General features: G+C 41.9%; 1 protein-coding gene across 1 annotated transcript; it reads right to left on the minus strand.

Annotated features, from left to right (window-relative positions):
- Positions 1-1,863: 1,863 nt before the first annotated feature.
- On the minus strand, positions 1,864-19,331 carry golim4a (golgi integral membrane protein 4a). The gene is made up of 16 exons (XM_041047002.1): positions 18,649-19,331; positions 11,148-11,222; positions 10,733-10,782; positions 10,389-10,442; positions 9,928-10,078; positions 9,521-9,603; positions 9,286-9,369; positions 7,616-7,813; positions 7,250-7,528; positions 6,496-6,782; positions 5,708-5,781; positions 5,357-5,427; positions 4,956-5,165; positions 4,750-4,818; positions 4,443-4,532; positions 1,864-3,107 (listed from the first exon to the last, which is right to left on the minus strand). The coding sequence occupies exons 1-16, from the start codon at positions 18,833-18,835 to the stop codon at positions 2,952-2,954; spliced, it is 2,118 nt and encodes a 705-aa protein (XP_040902936.1). The 5' UTR covers positions 18,836-19,331; the 3' UTR covers positions 1,864-2,951.
- Between the last annotated feature and the right edge of the window lie 176 nt (positions 19,332-19,507).

The raw sequence follows: 19,507 nt of genomic DNA on the forward strand, positions 1-19,507 counted from the left end.
CTTGGAGGTTCAGCTTTCAAGTAAATCTTATTGGTGTTAAATGGAAGGTTTTGAGAATCGGTGGCAGTCGTGTGGGCATGCGTCTCAAGATAGACTCCGGCTGTAGGCAATCGACATGTTAAAATTATTCATGCCTGGTAATTCACCCATGAAGAGATGACTGAGAGAGCGTGAAAATGTGAGGAATGTGGAGGAGGATCATCTCTGCCATTGCTTGTCACTGTAAAAATGTGTATGCGTGTGTGTGTCTCCCTGTGGCCTGCTATTAGCACAGTAATGAGACACCTGTTACTCTCATACTCCTCCAGCATCCCACGGTCGCTCTAGGGAGATCAACAATCTCACAACAGCAGAGGGATGATCGCAGGAAAAAAAAAAACAGAGAGGAATTATAGAGAGAGGAAGGCACAGTGAGAGGCAGAGAGGGAAGAAATGGAGAGAAAGCACAGGGACGAAAGGAACTGAGAGGCAGAGCCGAAAGAGAGACCGAGGAGGAGCGTTGATTTGATTGAGACTGTGTGCTGGGGACAAATGTTGTTCATTAGAGGTAATTGCCTTTCTCAGCCAAACCCCTCTCGTTTGATTTTCATTTCATCCTGATCTGTCGGTTCATTTCCCATGTGAGCGAGCTCACCCACAATCCTCTCCCCTCTCCGTTCTCAACCAGAAAGTAGATAAGGAACAGAGTTGGCAGGATTTATACTCGGTAACATTCGTGGCTTGCACGTGAACAAGGGAGCGCTCATGATATGTAAACTCAACAGTGAATATTTATGATCTTCTCCCCCCTTCTTGATTCGCACTTAAGATCACTTTGAATAGCACACAGGTTAAGTCAGGTTATGTGCTGCTAGTAAAGAACAAGTTCATCTATCTGCTTTATTAGTCATGTCAGGCAACAACAGCAGTGGAGCATCCTGACTACTAGAACTGAGAGCTAAAGTTTTGATCTTGATCCCTGAAAAAGCGTAACTATAAATAATCAAACATAAATAAGTGTTTTTTTTACAGTTGCAGATCTTATTTTTTTCCATTGTTTCCATTCAGTTTTGATGACTGCATTTTCATTTAGGATTAGTTTTTAAATGATGTTTGCAATTACATGATTAATCATTTTGCCTTTAAAATGTCTTAAAAATTCACATCAAAATTTCAGAACTAAAAGTGACATTGATTTCTGGTAAACATAAAAACATCGTAAAGGCTCAAACAGGTAACCGACTATCAAAGTAGTAGCCAGTTAATTTTCGGTTGATCCACAAATCAGTTAAAGGACTAAAGTCCCAGTTTACTTTTTACATGGAGCAGCAGGGCTGCTCAGTAATTATACTGCCCTAAGAAAAGACTAAGATGGATCCCAACTACTTTTTCTTTATTTTGATGGAACATGTTAAGGAAGCTTGTGATGGAAAAGTCACCTCACGTTAGCAACCACAGCAGTAGCACAGCGTTTACAAGGCTTCATAAACTTTTCAACACTTGCCAGAGACACCTGCATTCTACATTTTAATAATGCATCATTTGGCATCTGTGATGCTGAAGTTATTCTGCAGCCGCTGAGTCTCTGCCACCTCCAGAGGTGTTGCTCTGCAGTCTCATGCTCTCAATGAAGTATCACATTATTTTTGAAGCAGCCACCCCCCCCCCCCCCCCCCCCCCCCCCCCCCCCCCCCCCCCCCCCCCCCCCCCCCCCCCCCCCCCCCCCCACACACACACACACACACACACACACAGGTAAGATGGACAGATAAAGATAGCCCAGCTCTAAACCCTGAGGGATGCTCTGCTTGCTACAAGAGCGTCCGAAAAGACTGTCAACTCCAAACTGTATCTTCAAAAAAATATTAGAGAACACAATCACAATTACCTGAGATCCTTCAGCCTCTTTATTCCTCTCAACCACTCAGGTGACAAACATGGTTTAACACAATCAAAACCACTTTTATGTATCAAATGTAACGACCAGAAAAATGTACAAATTATCGGCATTTGTTTTACTATACATTGTACAGTAGACTAAAGATGATGCATTAAATTGCATTAGGTTTTGTGAATTTAATTCACACCAGCAGTCGACATGGAAATATCGCCCCGTTTTTAAGGCATTGCTGAAGCAATATGCTGGAGGTTCAGCACTAACTGGCATGCTCTGTCCTATTGAAATGCTCCTCCAAGTGTAAAATGAGTAAGACCCAAGAGAGGTTTGGAAAGGCACATGTCAGAGTGACACTTTCAGCACAGAGCAGCTTCACCAGAAATGTCTCTTTGATTGATTTGACTTTGATTCGCAGAAATATCCAGTGAAAATGCTCCTGTGTACCAGCCTTCAGAAGTTGGTAAAAAAAAAACCAAAGCCATTATGACACAAACTAAATCAGTCATGGGGGAAAAAAAGAAATGTTGAACCTTTTCTTTTTTAAACGATTGTCAGAGTTGTTACAGTGAACAATAAATAACAGAAAATGATTTGATCTATTGGAATGCAAGGTGTGAAATAAAATTTGAGCTCTACAGAGAATACAGCTGCTTGTATTGAACATACATAAGAAGGCCTGAACATAAGGACATTAGAATAACATAATTTATTTTGGTTCAGACAGCACATGATGAAAATACATTCTTTGCCTGTCTGCTGTTAGAGAAACAACAGAACCAGACAGGCATTCAGGCAGACGTGCAAGTAGACAGAAAAGCAAATGGAAAAAAATACAGTATATATCCCATTTCTGTCCCATAAATTCTGTCCATTTCCACAGTGTAAGCTGATCAGTTCCAACCCCACAGTGTTTGGAATAGCATCCCATCCTCCAGGCTTAACATCCAAGTTTTCCTACCTGGAAATCCAAATGAATGGCTGCTTTTATTCCTTTGAGAAACAAGGGAAAGAAAGACCTGACAGGCACTACGGGCAGCCCAAAAGGCACTGCAGCTGGTTAAAGTCTGCGTCTGTCCTACATCTCTGCCCTCCGATGTGTTCCCTTGTCTCGACCACCCGCGTCCTCCTCTACCTCCTCTTCTTCATCCTCGTAATTCTCCTCCTCGTTGTTCTCTGCGTCTCTTCTGTGATCCCCCTCATTTCTTGGTCCCTCCTGGTTTTTTACTTCATCCTGGCGCAAATCACGAGCACGAAACAAACGGCCATTAAATGGAATTGTGTCAACATTCTTCCACTAAAGATGACACTTTCAGACATTTACAGGTATTTATGACAAAATTTAAAATAATATTATTTATCTTCATGTGTATACGCGCCCATTTGCATTGAGTACAGACAACCTGACAAAAACATGAAGAAATATCAGAGTTCACCCATAGAAATCTGTAGTTTGTGACTGTAACAGACTGTAACGAGTGTTTGTCAACAGGATTGCAACATGCAGGACTGTAATTCTGGGGTAAATAAATGGGAGCAGAGACATTTGTGTACGGATTCAACTGGAACACCTCTGTCGGACTAACAGTACAGCAGTGCATGAGTGAAGCTGAGCTCAAATTACAGAGAAACACAAGTACGTTCACTTATTAGGTGACTGACAGAGTATGAAACACAAGTCAGTCAAACAAGAAGGTGGACCGAGGATGTTACAGATGCATATCAATCAACCGCCGCCAAAGCAATTAAAATAACAAATTTGGAACTTAATATAAATAATATACTGTATTTTACAGTTTTGAGGATCATTAAACATGTGTGAGCTTCTCCAATCAAACATGTTTCCTCTTAGGACAAATTGAATAATCCAAGCCATGGTAGAAACCTGACACCCAGATAGACTCAACACCTGATCGTCCTCATTTACCAGAACACGCGTGGGCCAGGTTCAATTTACAAGGACAAAACATAGGTATGCGCACACACTGGAGCTAACACAAGTGAATCCCTGTACAGCTAAAATGCAAGAGCAGTGAATTTCTATGGATGTGATGCCAAAACATTTTACATCTACTTTCTGCTGTGAGCTGAGGTAAGAACTAATGAAAAGTCCCAGGGAATAAAAATGGATTCCCCATTTATACTGTAGAAAAAGCTACACAGTACTAGCCTGTCTCAGCCAATTTTCAATGTGTGGAGGTACTTCAGGATGCAGTTCCTCTAACAGCCACTAGATGCTGGATCCAGAAAACTGACTACAGTGACGTGTAAGAAGGAAAAACCAACTTCTCTTTTGAAATATTAAGTAAACGTGTTTTTTAACATCATGCTAAAACTGCACACTGCTGATTATGTTTGTAGGAGCACACAGCAAATCCAGGGACTTCACCTAAATCAGTGAGGTGGTGGGTGAGTGAACTTCTAAGGCACCACCTGGGCACCTTGGAGGTAGGAGACCTATTTAATGAGCTTTGGGGGGGAAAAAAAATCATTACCAGTCCGAGATGTGGGATTAAAGTGCAGTAGTTAAGTGTGAATACCTGGGGGGAAAAGCTACAGACGAACCTACCTGTTCTATGTTCTCCTCATTATATGGATCCTCTCCTTCCTCCTCTACCTCCTCTTCTCTTTTCTGCCCACCAGCTATGTCCTCCTGGGCCTTTAGAACAGCAAGAACAAGATAAAAGGAGTGCAATGGTAGACTGATTTTGGGACTACAAAAAAAAAAAAAAAACTAGAAGTTTCCCCAGTGGACTGAAACAATGTGGGACATATTATATATTATGTTAAATTAGCCTTTCCTGCAAGTCATCCTCAAACCTTTTGCTTCTTATTTCCGTGTATAAAATGTTCATCTGAGCATATGTGTTACAGACCTCATCTTCTGCTTCCTCCTGGTACTGGTCATCCAGCGTGTCTTCCTGTTGATCTGGGTTTCCGGCCATCTGAACACACACACACACACAAAACACAAACAAGTCTGAACACTCAGATTATTACTGATGTCTTCATTAAACTAACCCCGAGGTATTCTACTTCCTCTTTATACTGCTCTATCATTCTTCCCTGATCACATACTCACCACCAGTTCCTCCTCCACAGCAGGTTGTTCGGGGCCGGGGTGTGTGTCGACGTGCTGGGCTGGCACTGCAGGCTCCTCTTCCTCTTCTACCACCTCCTCTTCCTCTTCGGCGACCCTGTGCTGCGGCCGCTCGTCCTCGGCCTCCTCAAACTCATCCTCCCCCTGGTTGTTGGGGTCGTCCTCGGGGTCCAGCTCACCATCTACAGCTCCCTATACAATACGATAGAATAATAACAGTAAAAGTGGACTGAAAATCGATTTCTGGGTGGATGAATGAATGAATGGATGTATGACACGATACACTATAGTGAGTGAGTGAGTGAGTGAATGAGCTGACAGAATAGACAGAGGATTAGCAGATGGAGTGAGCAGGATGGACAGATGGATGAATGGACAGTCACCTGCTGATGTGGTGGCACTCTGTGATCTGCTTCTTGTTTCTCCTCCTCATGTAGTTTATGAGTATCTCTCTCTGTTCACACACACACACACACACACACACACACACACACACACACACACACACACACACACACACACACACACACACACACACACACACACACACACACTCAGTATGAAGCAACAGCTCCTCTGAGCTCTTCTAACTCTTCAGACACTGAGAAACATTATTATTTCAGAGAATATTTCATGCTGCATTGCTCATATGAGGTAATGACAAACACTTAAGTGTTTAGTGCTGACCTGGAGCCCAGGATTTTTCTCTTTTCCTGCTAATCTTTCAGTCTCACCTTCATTCTCAGTGTGATCATCCTCTTCTCCTTGAACAATGTCGTTGTCCATGTTTTCGTACTCTGTCTTCTTCCTAATAACAACAATGACAGTACAGGGCAGTGAGAAGGGCACAGGCTCTATAAACCACATCAAAACAGATGTATTAATTTTGAGAATCGAACATGCAAACTAAGGAGTGTTCAACACTTTACTGCTTGCCACGTTGCTGTTTTTATTCAACAGTCTTCTTTGGAGCTATCAGTACATATCTGGTTGTGTCTTCGCAAGATGTTGTATTTCATTTGTGTAGTAGAACTATTCTAGTTTGCAAACAGATTGCAAACAGATCTGCACAGACCCATATTTTTCTTTTCTTCCTCAGAGCCTTTGGTGATTTAATCAGAGCATCATCGTGAGAATAATTTGTTTGCTGTGTGGAAAACATTGCAGTCATTTATTAATTGCAGTTTGAGGGAAGGAGATTTTATTTACTAGGGTTAATAAATGCAATGCCACACTCATTAACTGTTTCTTTTGAGATGCCTGTTAAAAAAAGATAATTAGGAAATGGCTGACAGCCACAGTCGACCAATAGTTTTCGATTTGTTTAGATCTGCATGTGGCTTTTGAGCTAATGTAGCAACAAGCCTAAAGATGAAACACATCAGGTTTGGGTCATTTCATTTCCTTCTTTGGCACAGCAGCAGAAATCTTAGAGGGGGATATCCTAAAACCTGGACGCATAAAAGTGAAACTGCCTGCACTGATACCTCTGAGATTAACTAAGGAAGTATACAAATGTGACCTTTGGTGCTCCTCTTTCAGCAGCTGCTCCCGTCTGTCGGCCTCCCTGTGCTGCTGCTCCTCTTTCTCCTGCTCCTCCTTCAGCCTCTGCTCCCTCTCCTTCAGTTCCCTGTCCCGCTGGGCCTGCAGCGCCTCCTGTCGCATCCTGATCTGCCTGCGCTCCTCAGCCCTCTGAGCCTCCAGGCGCTGCTGCTCCTGCTGCTGTTCGTAGGCTGACTTCACACGCTCCACCTGGCCGCGTGCCTCATGCTGCAGGTGGGTGTCCTGATGCAGCTCCGCATGGGGATCCTGTGATATGGCAAATGGATGCAAAAGAAAGGAAAAAAGACAGACCAAATCAAACGTACATATTTGCTGCAAATTTAAGACATAAAGGTAGAGGTAATGATGTAATTTATCATTTGATAAAGTTCAATAGATGAAAATGACAACATTAAACAATGAGCACAACACATAATGAGCAAGCTGCCAGGAATCAAAGGAGTAAACGCTGAGGAAAGACTGTAATTCATTCTGGTTCCTCTGAGATTAAAGCTAAATGATTAGCCCTTCAATTTGAGCAGTAGCTGCGTCCCCGATATGCCAAGGACACACGACTAACTTCTGATTAAACTGTTTATTATGTTAAAGTTTTAAATGACACAACAGTCACTCTAAACCAGTAATAGTCAAATGAGATATAGGAAGCCTAAGTCATTTCAAGGCCAGTTTTAGCCCTGTTTCGATAAGACTGAGTAGTCTAAACCAGTTCAGACCGGATGTGGCTGACGTCTCTGTCGGTCTAGCGCGTTCTCATCCGGCTGTTCCTGTTCCGGCTCCTCTCCCTCCTCCTCCTGCTGCTGCTCATCCTGTGGTTGATCTGGGTCCTCCTCCAGCTTCTGAGGCTGTCCTGCCTGAGCCATCTCCTCCTCCGCCAACTCCCTCCTCCTCTCAGCCTCTCCCTCTCTATCCTCCTCCTCTTTCTCTGACAAGGTTACGCTGTGGTGGGACTTAATCTCGGACTGGGCATGGACCTCCTCTACTTGGTGGTCCAACTGAGAAGAAAGCAACAAGAGAAATAATCAGATTTGTGCGTTTTCATATTTGCTGTATGCCTTTTGTCTTGGCAGTAAGGTCACTACCCTGGACTCTTCGTGGGCCGGCTCATCTTTATGTGGTTGTTCCAGTACCGTAGCCTGCTGGGCTTCATGGACATGGGATCCAGTTGCTATGGCGGCAGCTGCTTGCGGCTGCTGGGGAGCAGGGTTTTGCTCAGGCTGTCTCAGGTTGGGCGCCTTGTTCAAGGACTCTTTCAGCTGCTTGTATTCATTCACCTGCACCTAAAGGGAACAAAATACACAACCACAAGAGGGATAAGAGAGAAAATCCTGGGCAACAGGGGGATTCTAAGTAATCCAAAATTGTACCACTGTTTATAGCTGATTATAAAATTATTTGAAAATACACTGGATGCTAACTTTCAGCACCAAGAATTTTAGGCCCATCCAAAAAAAAAACCTTATATATAACTTAAGCTGGTGCTGGTACCGTAAACGTTTTGAGGTTTGAGACAAAGCCCTAAACACAGATTCTATCATACAGATAAAATTCTGTATGACTTTAAATGTACTGAATTAAATGTCTCTCAATGCATCTGGTATTTCAATCTGTCATTTTACAAAAACAAACTGCATAGCCACAAATTCACCTGCATCTGAAAGAAAAATGTTTTTATTAAGAAGAAAATCTTTACACTTCCTTGTTTTTCTGGGGCGATACAGACATTTCCTGACTGACCACACAGTCTAATATACCATTAAATGAAACCATTCTTTAATACAGTTCTTACACACATACTCTGTAACCAGGCCACAGGGTTACATTCTTAAAATTCCTTCTAAATTCCTGCCCTCTCTCTTTGTCTCGCTCCAGTCCCTCCATTATATCTTTCTGGCTGATTGGCTGCAACGTGCTTTAGATGTACTGCTCTGACAGGCCTGACTAAACCAAACCCCCTGGAGTGAAGGAAAGAGGGTTTTTTTTTTGGTGTGTGTGTGTGTGTATTTGTGCTTGTGTGTGTGTGTCCAACTAGAAGCATTGATGGAAAACAGGACAGGCTTTAAAATAAATTAACAAATGCAGACAGAAAGCGAGAGTGCAGACGAGAGGAGAGTGAGTGACTATCAATAAATGCAGATGGAAAGGAGGGGAGCATTTCAAACAAATCAGCAGAGTACAGTTTATTCAATAAAGCATTCAGGCATTTCAGAGGTCATTTTCAAGGACAAACAGCAATGTCTGATCTAATTACCCCCAAAAAACTAGATGTCGAGCATCTTTTTTTTTCCTCTCTACTCTGGGATTATACAGTTCACTGCAATAAACATTTCTGCTTTACTTAGAAGGTTAAAGTAAAGGTTAGAGTAAGGCTGAGAGGAATGCAGAACGGGGGAGAGGATGCTTTAGTTGCTCTGGGGACAAGGCGGTGTATGACCACCTCTTTCATCAGCTCATTTATTCCTCATTCGTTTTGATAAATAAAGGAGGGTTCACTCAGGTAAGTGACACATGCTGAACAACAGTGACAGACACTAACCCTCACTGAGCCGGTTTCCTCCACCACTTTTAGAGTCCTGGACTCTGTAGCTTCTCTGCTAACATGCTAAGAAAACTAATTTTGTACCTGTGACAAAATGAAACACAAATCTCTCAATCCATCTAACGGTCAAATCTTTCCTCCGTGAAGCAGGAAGATATTCAGCATCAATCAGCTGCTGTATTCACTGACTACATCTCTCTGCTGCTGTCCTACCTCAGCTGCAGCCAGCGCACTCTTGTGGTCTTCTAGTGTCAGTGCCAGCTGGTCGTGGGCTGCCTTCAGGTCCTGATGCTGAATCTGAACACACACGTGCAACCAAAGAGGACGAATGAGCCATTCATTTATTTATTTATTTTTATGTAAAGCTCACATTTTATTTTTTAATTAGAATGTATTTTATGATAAGATTACAGAACTAGGAAGTCGAAAAGAATACGTCTGATCTCACCTGTGCATCCTGTAGCTGCATATGAATGTCATGGTGGGCTTTCCTCAGCTGTTTATTTTCCTCTCTCAGGTTATATACATTCTCTGCAGGAACGCACATGAAACAAGAGCAATATTCTACTGCAAAGCTTATGAAAAGATGATTAAAACCTCTTCTATATTTCTGTTTCTTTTTCATCCTTGTGACTCATGTTACAAACCCTGGTTCCATTTGCATATCAATATCTTACAGCAATAAGTGAAATCCATCTGTTTAATCACAAAGTTAATGGTAAAATAGAACATTTTTACTGTATTTGAAAGTCTGCCCTTTAATTTGGTACATGCAGTATTTCACCAAGTCAGAAGATGGAGACAAAGTAAGTGTGTAATGATGACAGCTCTACAGAGAGCTACAAAACCCTGTACCTTTGAGTTGGGTGACTTCCACCTCTTTGGTTTGCTGTAGCTTTTCGTATCGTTCTTTGTGTTCGTCCAACAGTCGGCTGTGGTCCTCGCCCTGCACTTGGTGCTGCTCCTGCAGCTCGTAATACTGCTTCTTCAGGTCCTCGTGCTGGTTCTGACAGAGAAAAAAAAAGCTACTGTCGTCACTGGGTCTTTGTTTTGGTTTTTTCTTATTATAATAAATCAATGAATCATCCGTCGTTAATGACAAACTGACCGCTCCCTACCCACACGTAAAGTTAGCACCAAAGAGAGGAAGGATGTAGAGCCATGGGGTCAGGGAGAGAGTGTGTTAGAAAGAACGACAGGAAGACAGAAGGTTAAACATGAGGATGTCTGTGATTGTGTTAATGGCAAAAATCCCAAATCCTGCACAGTAAGCGCAAAAGTCTTTCTGTGCGTGTTGGGACTAAGTTTATCCATACCTTTAACATCTGATGTTGTACTTGTAAAGAGTTGTATCTGCTGCCGGAGTCTTGCTGTTTCAACATAAAAACAAAAGGGTTACAATACTCAGTGACTTTGTTGTCCAGGCCTACTGCTACTGTAACAACAGATAAAGGTGAAGAGATTCATTCGAGCTGGTAGAGTCAGTTTCAGCCGTACCATTTTTGTAAAACAAAACAAAAGCTACGCTGCAAAGCTCTTTACAAATATTTCACAAAGCAACTCAGGTAGACAGAAAAAACTGTGGACACTTGATGAAGAACAGATAAAAAAAAATCTGTTTTAGTAGAAGAAATGGTAATAATGCAAAAAATAAACATACCTTCTCCTTGTTCAGTGATTGTTGTGCTTCGAGTTTATAAACCAAATAATCTAGAAATCAGAACAGATCACTTGTTATATTTTTTAACAAGCTAAATATAATAAAAATTACATTTTAACCAACGTAATGGACAATTATGGTGCAGGTGGTGCTGTGAGAATGTTCAAGATGAGTAAAAACTCAATACAATAATGAACCTAAACCTTGTCAACACATTACAATTCATTTACTCATTACTTTTATCTAAAAAAGGCCTTTGTCCAAAGTGACTTACAATAACAATGTCATCAATCTCATATCTATTCTACCACCTCATCATATGCTGTCTCAATGTGAGATATGAATTTCCCAGAGCTGCCCTGAATGGAGACATACCTCAAGAGTCAGAATTGAGTGTAGATGTTATTTTTCTCACCTTCTTTGGCCTTTTTGTGCTCCAGCCTCTCCTTCTGCAGAGACTTCTCCAACCTGGAGCGATGCTCATACACCACTGAACACATAAAAACACAGATGGAGGGAAAGAGAGGGGATAAATAAAAGGGAGGGAGGTAGGTAGAGAGAGAAAATGCAGAGGTTTAGAAAGCCGCTGTTTGGGCCAGGTGGAGGGTAAACTAAACAAAAAGACAGCTGTAATACAAACATACGCACTGCAGAAAACCTGGTGGGCTCACAAACGCTTAAACATTCATTTCAGAGAGGCACACAGAGGGAGGATTTGCATTTGATGGTCGATAAAAGAGCCAGGTGTGATATTTATTCAACCGCACTGTGATCTCAGGACGTGACAGCTCCTCCATCAACAGAAAGCTGTGGTATTCCTCACAAGTCTGGTGGTCTGGTCGTTTGTTTGGGGTTGCTCATGTGCCTGGTGGGTGGTGTCGGAGTGATTTTGAAAGTATGACTCATCCTAATTAACAGTGTTTTCTCTTAATGCTAACAAGGTGTCTGCGGTGCATTAACATAGTTCTTAGCAAAGTCACCAGTGCTCCTTCATAACCCCAAAGCTCCTGTATCCTTCTTCATCTTAGACTCACTTCAAATCTCTCCAGCTGTCGTCCCCAAACTTCCCAGACTCCCTCTCAGCAGATTCCTCTTTTATTCCCTCCATTTGTCACCTTCATCAGATTCAAGATTAAATCAAATGAAACGGAAATAATCCCTGTGGGGAATTAGGTTCACTGTAGCAGCACACTCAGGCTGCAGGTCCTTTTTGCCCCTTTTTTGTCAACTTGCTCCATTCACCTGCTCTGCCCAGTCAGGCTTCAAAGACAGACCCCTGAGCCTGAATAATCTATAAGAACATACCTTTTGTTGTTTGTGTGAAACAACATGAGACTAAAGCAGATGATGGGACAGCCTTTAAACTTAGAATTTAACAGATAAAGATATACATATTACTGATTTTAAATATCTATTTTTTTTTCATTTCAACTTCCTGATTCAGATGCAAATCCAGTTTTCGTCACTCACACTGAGCTTTTATTCCCCAGCTTTTAACAGGGGGATAGTTGTGTCTTATAACACTGTATTTTAGCACACATCCACCTGTCTGTTTTGTTCTGGGTCTGCACAAAGAAACATTTATGTTCTTCATGTGCATGTACTGTCAATGCAAAGATAATAATCTGAATGTGAATTTCTGATTTGCTGAGGGAGGCAGTTCCAGAGGGTCGGGGCGGCAGCGGCAAAGGCTCGGTCCCCCAAGATGTTGCAGAACACAATCAGTTCATTGACTTATCTACACTTAGATCACGCAACTCATAAAGTATTAAGCACATAATAGTGAGATTTTCATGGTGTCGTATTACTGTATTATGTAGTGATAGCAGATTTTTATCCTACATATTAAGCATTTAATCTATTTCCTGCAAGTTATACTAGTTAAACTATAACACAGTATTAACACAGCATTCACTAAGTACACAGAATAAGACTTTACGGCCACATGGTTTATGTGTCATTCAAATGTTTTGCTTTGTTATTTTTTAATGTGAAGGATTTTGTAACATAAGTGCATATGTGCCAAGAAGCATACATTGTCCCCTTAACCTCTCGTGTTAGAATCATTTCTCTTTGATCCTTTATTAAAAATAAGAAGAAAGAAAGAAAGAAAAAAGAAAGAAAGAAAGAAACTTGGACCCTAACCACTAGGTCATCACTTCTTCCAGTTTCATACATTTTCTCTCTCTCCTGTCCCTCAGGGAGGGGGAGGTGGACTGGGCAGTCAAACTGATGATGTGGCTATTCTTCCTTTTAAGTGCCAGCTCAACAGATTCCAAGATAAACCAAACTGTTAGCTATACAGAACAATCTTGTAATAATTTCATGACCGTGATAAAACTGAGAAGTTTAAAAAGACTGCAGCAGAAAGAAGACGACATAGGCACAGAGAAGCAGCGCAAAAAAGAAAAGTAAAAAGAGAGAGAGAGCTCATACCTGTGAGTCAGACACAAATAGAATAAAGATAAACAGACAAACCAGGACAGCCAGAAGGGAAAAAAGAGACAGTCATGGAAACAAGCAAACCTACAATAGGAGTGAGACTGACTTGGTACTAAGGCGCAATAAAGTAACTAATGACTCCCTCAGCTAATACAGGACAAGCATTAAATTCAGACTGATTAAATTGCTGGGTGGGTATTTAATGGAGCCATTTTAACCTCCAACAGTGTGGAAAATGTCTCTCTCTCTCTCTGTATCTGGTATAAAACAAATGAGCTCTGTTCAGTTGTGGCAACTTCTAATGAGATATTTTGTTAAACAAACAGAGATGCCACTTCCTGCTCTTTTGTATCCACAGTGTGCTGTTTTGTGTGGCAAATAAAATTCATTTAATCTAATTCAGGCAACTGGTTGTACAAGTTTTTTTTATTATTATTTACTGGTCATTTACTGGTCAACTGGTTTACTGGTTTTTAACTTGAACTTTGTGACTATCATTTATTACCCACTGTAATAAGTAAGCCATCAATGTTCACTGCCCTGACTGTGTTATTTTCATAACTTCACATCATAAGACCGCCTCAGATGTAACAAATGACCTTCAGGTTTAATGCCTGAAATCCAACAAACTCCAAATAACGAGCTCTACACATTCTTTCTTTTCAGCTACATCAGATTAGGGAGGTTTTCTTCCGTTTGTTGGAGGCGCTGTACCCTCTCAGTTGTTCCAAAGATGAGGTAGCCATGTAGCTCTTAGCTCTCAGCTCAGGCCCCACCACATACACACCCTGTCTCTAGGGGACGACATGGACAAGCTGGGCAACGGCAACAAAGAAGCTACAGACTAAAAAAGGATGTTATCTGAATGTGCTTCTGAGTTCTCAAAACCCTCTAATATTGCCACGAGGCAAATGCATTATTTACATACAGTGCTTAACTTAGAAACTCAATTTGCTTCACACAAATATAACATGGCAAGGTTAAAAGATTAAAAGAGAAGCTTAAATGAAATGAAATTTAGGTTGGAAATATAAAATGCATTTTTTAAAACTTATTTTCTCCTTTACTTTGCATTTCAAATCATTCCAATGTGACAAAATTACAAACAAGAAAATAACAAATAACCTTAGAGTCACCTTTTCTAACCCAGCCCAAAGTAACATCTCAACAATATAACTGTGAATATTCAGATGCAAAGATTGGTACCAGAACTTGCTGGTGTTTCAGGGTCTACCACTCCCACAAACACACACCTACACACTGATTTATTTTACACCTTCTCTTCTGTCTGTCTGTCCTGGTTCAGTGAGCATGGGAATGAACATTTATTGTTTGAGCCTCTCCCAGCAGACCAATGAAACATTTCCCTTACAGTGTGGTTAAAGTGAGAACAAGGGAGTTCTCTATGATAGCGACCTTTACTGGCCTACTGGTTTAGATGTGGAGAAGCCTGGATTGGCCAGAATTGGCCTGTGGTGTGGACTCTGAATGCTATCAATCACACAGGGAAATGGGCTCCAGGGTTTTGTCTGTATTGTGTTTGTGTGTGTGTTCTCGCTTACACTCTCACTGAGCACACACACACACACACACACACACACACACACACACACACACACACACACACACACACACACACACACACACACACACACACACACACACACACAGGAGACCAACTCAATCTAGAGGGGAGTGAGATTCAATACATCTTAACTTGTGCCAATAACAGAGAAGGTGTTGTATGAATGGTTCATGTGTGCTGTACCTATTTTGCCTGGTTGATAAAGGAGCTTTACACTGTAACATTTACTGTCATCAGCAAGTAATCTGTCTCAATCCGCTCTACATCTAGGTCACGACCTGCACTGGGCCAGAAACCCGAAAACTTGTAATGAGACATGAGCTGATCCAGGATCACATATTAGGCCACAGAAACATAAGATACATATCTTTTCATACACCAGCCAGATATTCCAATTTACAAGACAATGTTTTGGTGAATTTAGTTCACAGCTTTCACTGCACTACAGGTCAAACGCTACAACAGTATATGCATCTGAGTCTACATCCTTGAGCTTCTCATTGTAACTGCACAAATTCATTTCAGTTCCTTTATTTTTATCTTTTGTTCATCGAAGAAGGCAGGACAAACTTGCTCAAAGCTTCTACAGAAATATATTGGTGGTTTCAAACTTCCTCCTACTGGTAAAGAGCCCACACAGTCACCATTACACCCTGCAATTACACATTTAAATATGTGTAAACTAGACATGTTTCTGACTCACTGAAATTGTAACTCAGTTAATCTGAGAAACCTCAGACAGGTGGGAACCTGGCAAGAAACTCACCTCCTCTTTAACCAAAATAATGGACTTCAAAATGAAGGTTAAAGGACAGACAGATTTGGACATTTGAGACCTCAAGAGAAGAAGGATGTCTGCACTCTAAGGGTGGCCCCACCGAACCCACTGATCCAACAAAATCCCATACACAAAAATGTTGAATTTCAAGAACAGATTTTACCTATACTAATTTAATATGCACATAAGCTGCAGGTTTATAGTCTAGGTGTAGACAGCAGTTTGTTCTGTTGTGACTTTATTTTAGTTTCAAGTCATGCCTTACATTTTTATTTTTCATTTCTTTGGCATAAATGTCTGGAAGGCACTTTCAATGACAAGAATCTGACCTTTTCCTTTTCATCAGGAAATTTAAAAAAAAATCCAAGTCATTCTGTTTAATCCAAGAAGAAAGTGCATCTCTGGCTCAAACAACAAAAGTATTTACTTCCTTTATCCCACGAACAAAAACTACAAACACTGGCTGAGACGAGAGCGTTCATTACGATAAACAGCTGGCCACAGCAGTGCTGGTGATGTAAAAAATATTACAACACTCATTTAGAGATGGCTGCAATTATTCCACTTGATTAATGTTTTTCGCGAGTGGCACAGAAACACTGATGTGTGTGTGTGTGTGAGTGTGTGAGGGAGTGAATGGGTGTTAAATCACAGGGACACATTTGTCAGAGTGCAGAAATATCCGCACAGTGCCAGTTGATGCTTTTAAATGACTCACAACTGCCAGCCTGTGGTTACGGCAGGCTCACAGCCCCCAAGCTGTGGCCCACCTCTAAATATAGGACAGGAAAAACAGCCATCAACAATCGGTTGTGGATCTCCAGTGGCCCGGGCCTTATGATTGACTGAATGATCCGTAACTCCACAATGAAAGTATGGGTGTGGTGCAGAATTTGAGCAATGCAAATGGAGTTAAGCAATATCACTTTCTTTCAAAGTGTCACATTATACTGTCATGCTCACTGTTTCTGGATATATCAGATTTGCTGCATCTTTTGTAAAATGAAACAGAAGCCATTTGTAGAACGTCGAGACTAAAATACATTGCTGAGATACCTTTGTCTAAGAAACTGTCATAATAAAAAGTATGACAGGAACTTCGTGTAGTGGAGGAAAATCTCACATCTCTCAAATAAAGCTGCCTGTTTGAAAACTCGCTGCGGGTCACAAAAACCTATGCAGTCAACTTTACTTTTTAACTATGCAAATATGTCAGAGGAGGATCCACGTGACAGCAAAACAAACAAAGACTCAAATACATGAGCATGGATACACTTTCACACGCATCTGATGTGTAAAAGCTTAAGGGCAACGCCATGGCAGGTCTGCTGGAGCAAGCTGTGGACCGTGGGGAGAGATAAATGCTGGTTAGGTGGATCAAAGGCTGCATTAAATTATCAGGTCCCGAGTCCGAGCTAAAAGACCTGACACACTCTTTGACTCCCTGATGTGGGCACAAACTTTGCTCTGAATGGCTGAAGTCACGTAAGAGCAGACTCTCAGCATGGCATAATGGCAGGACACAAAACCTCACATCCGGTCCGCACAGCAGAGTGTGTTTAAGGTTAAGTGTCTTTAGAGGAAGGGAGTAAATCAGGGTACTGCAGGACAAGACAGTTTAATCTTTTGTAGAGGTGCGGTTTGTAAGAAGATCATCAAGTTAGGTCTTTAATAGAAACATTATGCTAGTAATACAGATGAACATACAGTATTTCCACTGATGTTTGTGTGTGTCACTATTTTCACACATTTCAATAAACCAAACAGACTACACAATATCTAAGCCTGTTCAAGTGTTAATGTTGTGATCTTACTGGTAGTTTTTACGACACATGGTGAAGTGCAAGTAAAGGGAAAAACTCTAATCTAAATGCAAACAAACTGGTTAACCTAGCATGAGATTTTCAAATTGAGGACTGGAACCTGCAATAGCACCCACCTCTTAAAATGTTTTTTTTTTTTTAAATAAAATACACAACTAACTGTTAACTACTAATAGTTTATGATGCAGTAACAGAGTTGAATGCTTATGTTCCTATCTAGGTCAAATTACTGATTTGGTATTTAATTGAAGAGCAGTGTTTGAATGAGATGTTTACATTGTAAACAAGTGCTATACTGTCCTCTATAACAACACAGCTACGGTCAAAATAGTACAAAACTCTCTGCTGTCAACAGGTGGATTTAAAAGACTCTGATGTGGCAAGATTAAAGCCAAAAGTGTTGCAGACAACCTTGGACTGGACTGCTCACATTATCAGGGTGGTGCAGCACCTAGCCATTTAAAAGACTTATATAACATCATGCTTCTTCAGCCTTTGCTTAAAACTACAGTGACTGCGATCCCCTTCCCTCCTCTGTTCCCCCAGCTGTGGCTGGCAGAAGCAGATGTTCTGGCCGACCTCATGACTTTTAAGTATACAAATCGGTGTACTGCTGAGGTGAGCCTGGGGACACAGCGACTACAACCAGGTGTGTGTTTGTGTGTCTGTCCCAACCTCCAGTCTGCAGAAAACCTCTCTTCTGAGGATTGTGGGATAATTTCTCTCTTTACAGTAGACCTATGCAGAAGGCAGACGTGTCCAACCAGACAAACTCTGCTGAACTTTAAAGCCAAATCTGCTCAGACCTTAACCTCGTTTATCACAAGATTAGAAGGCCACCTAAGGTCAAAGGTCAAAGACAGGTTCTTGGTAAACCACCCACTGGCTACAGTACAGCCGCAGTCCGGTTAGTTCAGACTGCGTCAATGGACTAAATCTATGTGGAGCTATTCATGAATTTGACGCACAGCAAATTCATAAATACGCGTTTACTCCAATTCACAGTTTCAACTTTCAAGACAGAAGAAAACTTAAATTTTTTATCTTTTAAGGTGCTAAGTGATCGCCGAACTGGTCTATGGTTCGTACTGAATTGAAGTTAAGTCCTCACGTATATATTAAGCGGGGTAAGTTTGACAGCGACCACAACAACGATTAAATCGCAGTTTTATTAGTGGAGTCGGGCGTGACGTTCGCTGGATTTCAAGTAACCCAGTTCTCACGCTCACCTCTGTCACCTGCGTGCAGACTGAACCACAGTCAATCACATCACCGACACTGTGTTTACCTTGGAGCTGTGCCGAGAGTGACTCTTGATGTTGCTGGTACTTGAGTGCCATCGCCTCCGTCCTCTTGAGCTGCTTGTGCATCTCGTACGACACCATTCCCCCGTACATCATCCCGCAGACCACCGTGAGCAGCAGGAGAAACTGGAAGATCCTCCGCTGCCTCCGGGAGCACACCCCGTTTCCCATGTTGGACCCGCACCCCTCCCCGCTGTCTGCGTGAAAAAGCCCCGTCTCTGTCGCTGGAAACTTCCGACTCAACTTTTTTTTTTTTTTTTTTACCTCCCGGTTAAGACTGAAGAAGCCCCCTCCTCCTCCTCTCCTCTCACTCCCCGAGCATATCCACGCAGAAACAAACAAAAAAACACGGGTTAAGCGCTCACAGTTACTCCTGTGTACATGACCCTAGCACAGAGACCAGTCACGACTCTCTCTCGTAACTTCAAAGTAGCCGCTCAGATTTTCGCCTGACTTCACGTCAAACTGCGGCTCTGCGCTGTTGAAATGCAGGACACACCGAGGCCTGCGTCTTCTTCTCCCCTTGCAGACTTTGTTTTTTTCGTTATGCTTTTCAGGCGCAATTAAAACAAGATCAAGGAAAAAAGTAAACGCTCAGGTCCCCGACGAGGCCTCCATAGCACCTTTAACTTTAGTTACGTGTCAGCCCAGCGGTTCCCTGCTGCCATCCAACTGCAACTCTAAAGGAAGTCCCTCCTCCGAGCAGTCATAACTCTCACTGCTCCCGCCCCTCAGAGGAATACATTTTAGCAATTGGTCGCCAGAGAGCTCGATCAAAAAGTGGCAAGGAACGTGAGGGTGGAGAGTTCGGAGACTTGTAGTTTTCCCCATTACAAAGACCTG

The sequence above is a fragment of the Toxotes jaculatrix genome, chromosome 9 (genome assembly GCF_017976425.1).
Source record: "Toxotes jaculatrix isolate fToxJac2 chromosome 9, fToxJac2.pri, whole genome shotgun sequence".
NCBI lineage: Eukaryota > Metazoa > Chordata > Actinopteri > Toxotidae > Toxotes > Toxotes jaculatrix.

Bases quoted from the DNA above. Each gene is read 5' to 3' on its own strand.
- golim4a (XM_041047002.1), bottom strand. From the start codon at position 18,835: ATGGGAAACGGGGTGTGCTCCCGGAGGCAGCGGAGGATCTTCCAGTTT. The intron at 9,604-9,927 runs GTACAGGGTTTT...GCGTTCCTGCAG, and splicing joins GGAAGTCACCCAACTCAAAG to AGAATGTATATAACCTGAGA. The intron at 9,370-9,520 runs GTGAGATCAGAC...GTGTGTGTTCAG, and splicing joins TGCAGCTACAGGATGCACAG to ATTCAGCATCAGGACCTGAA.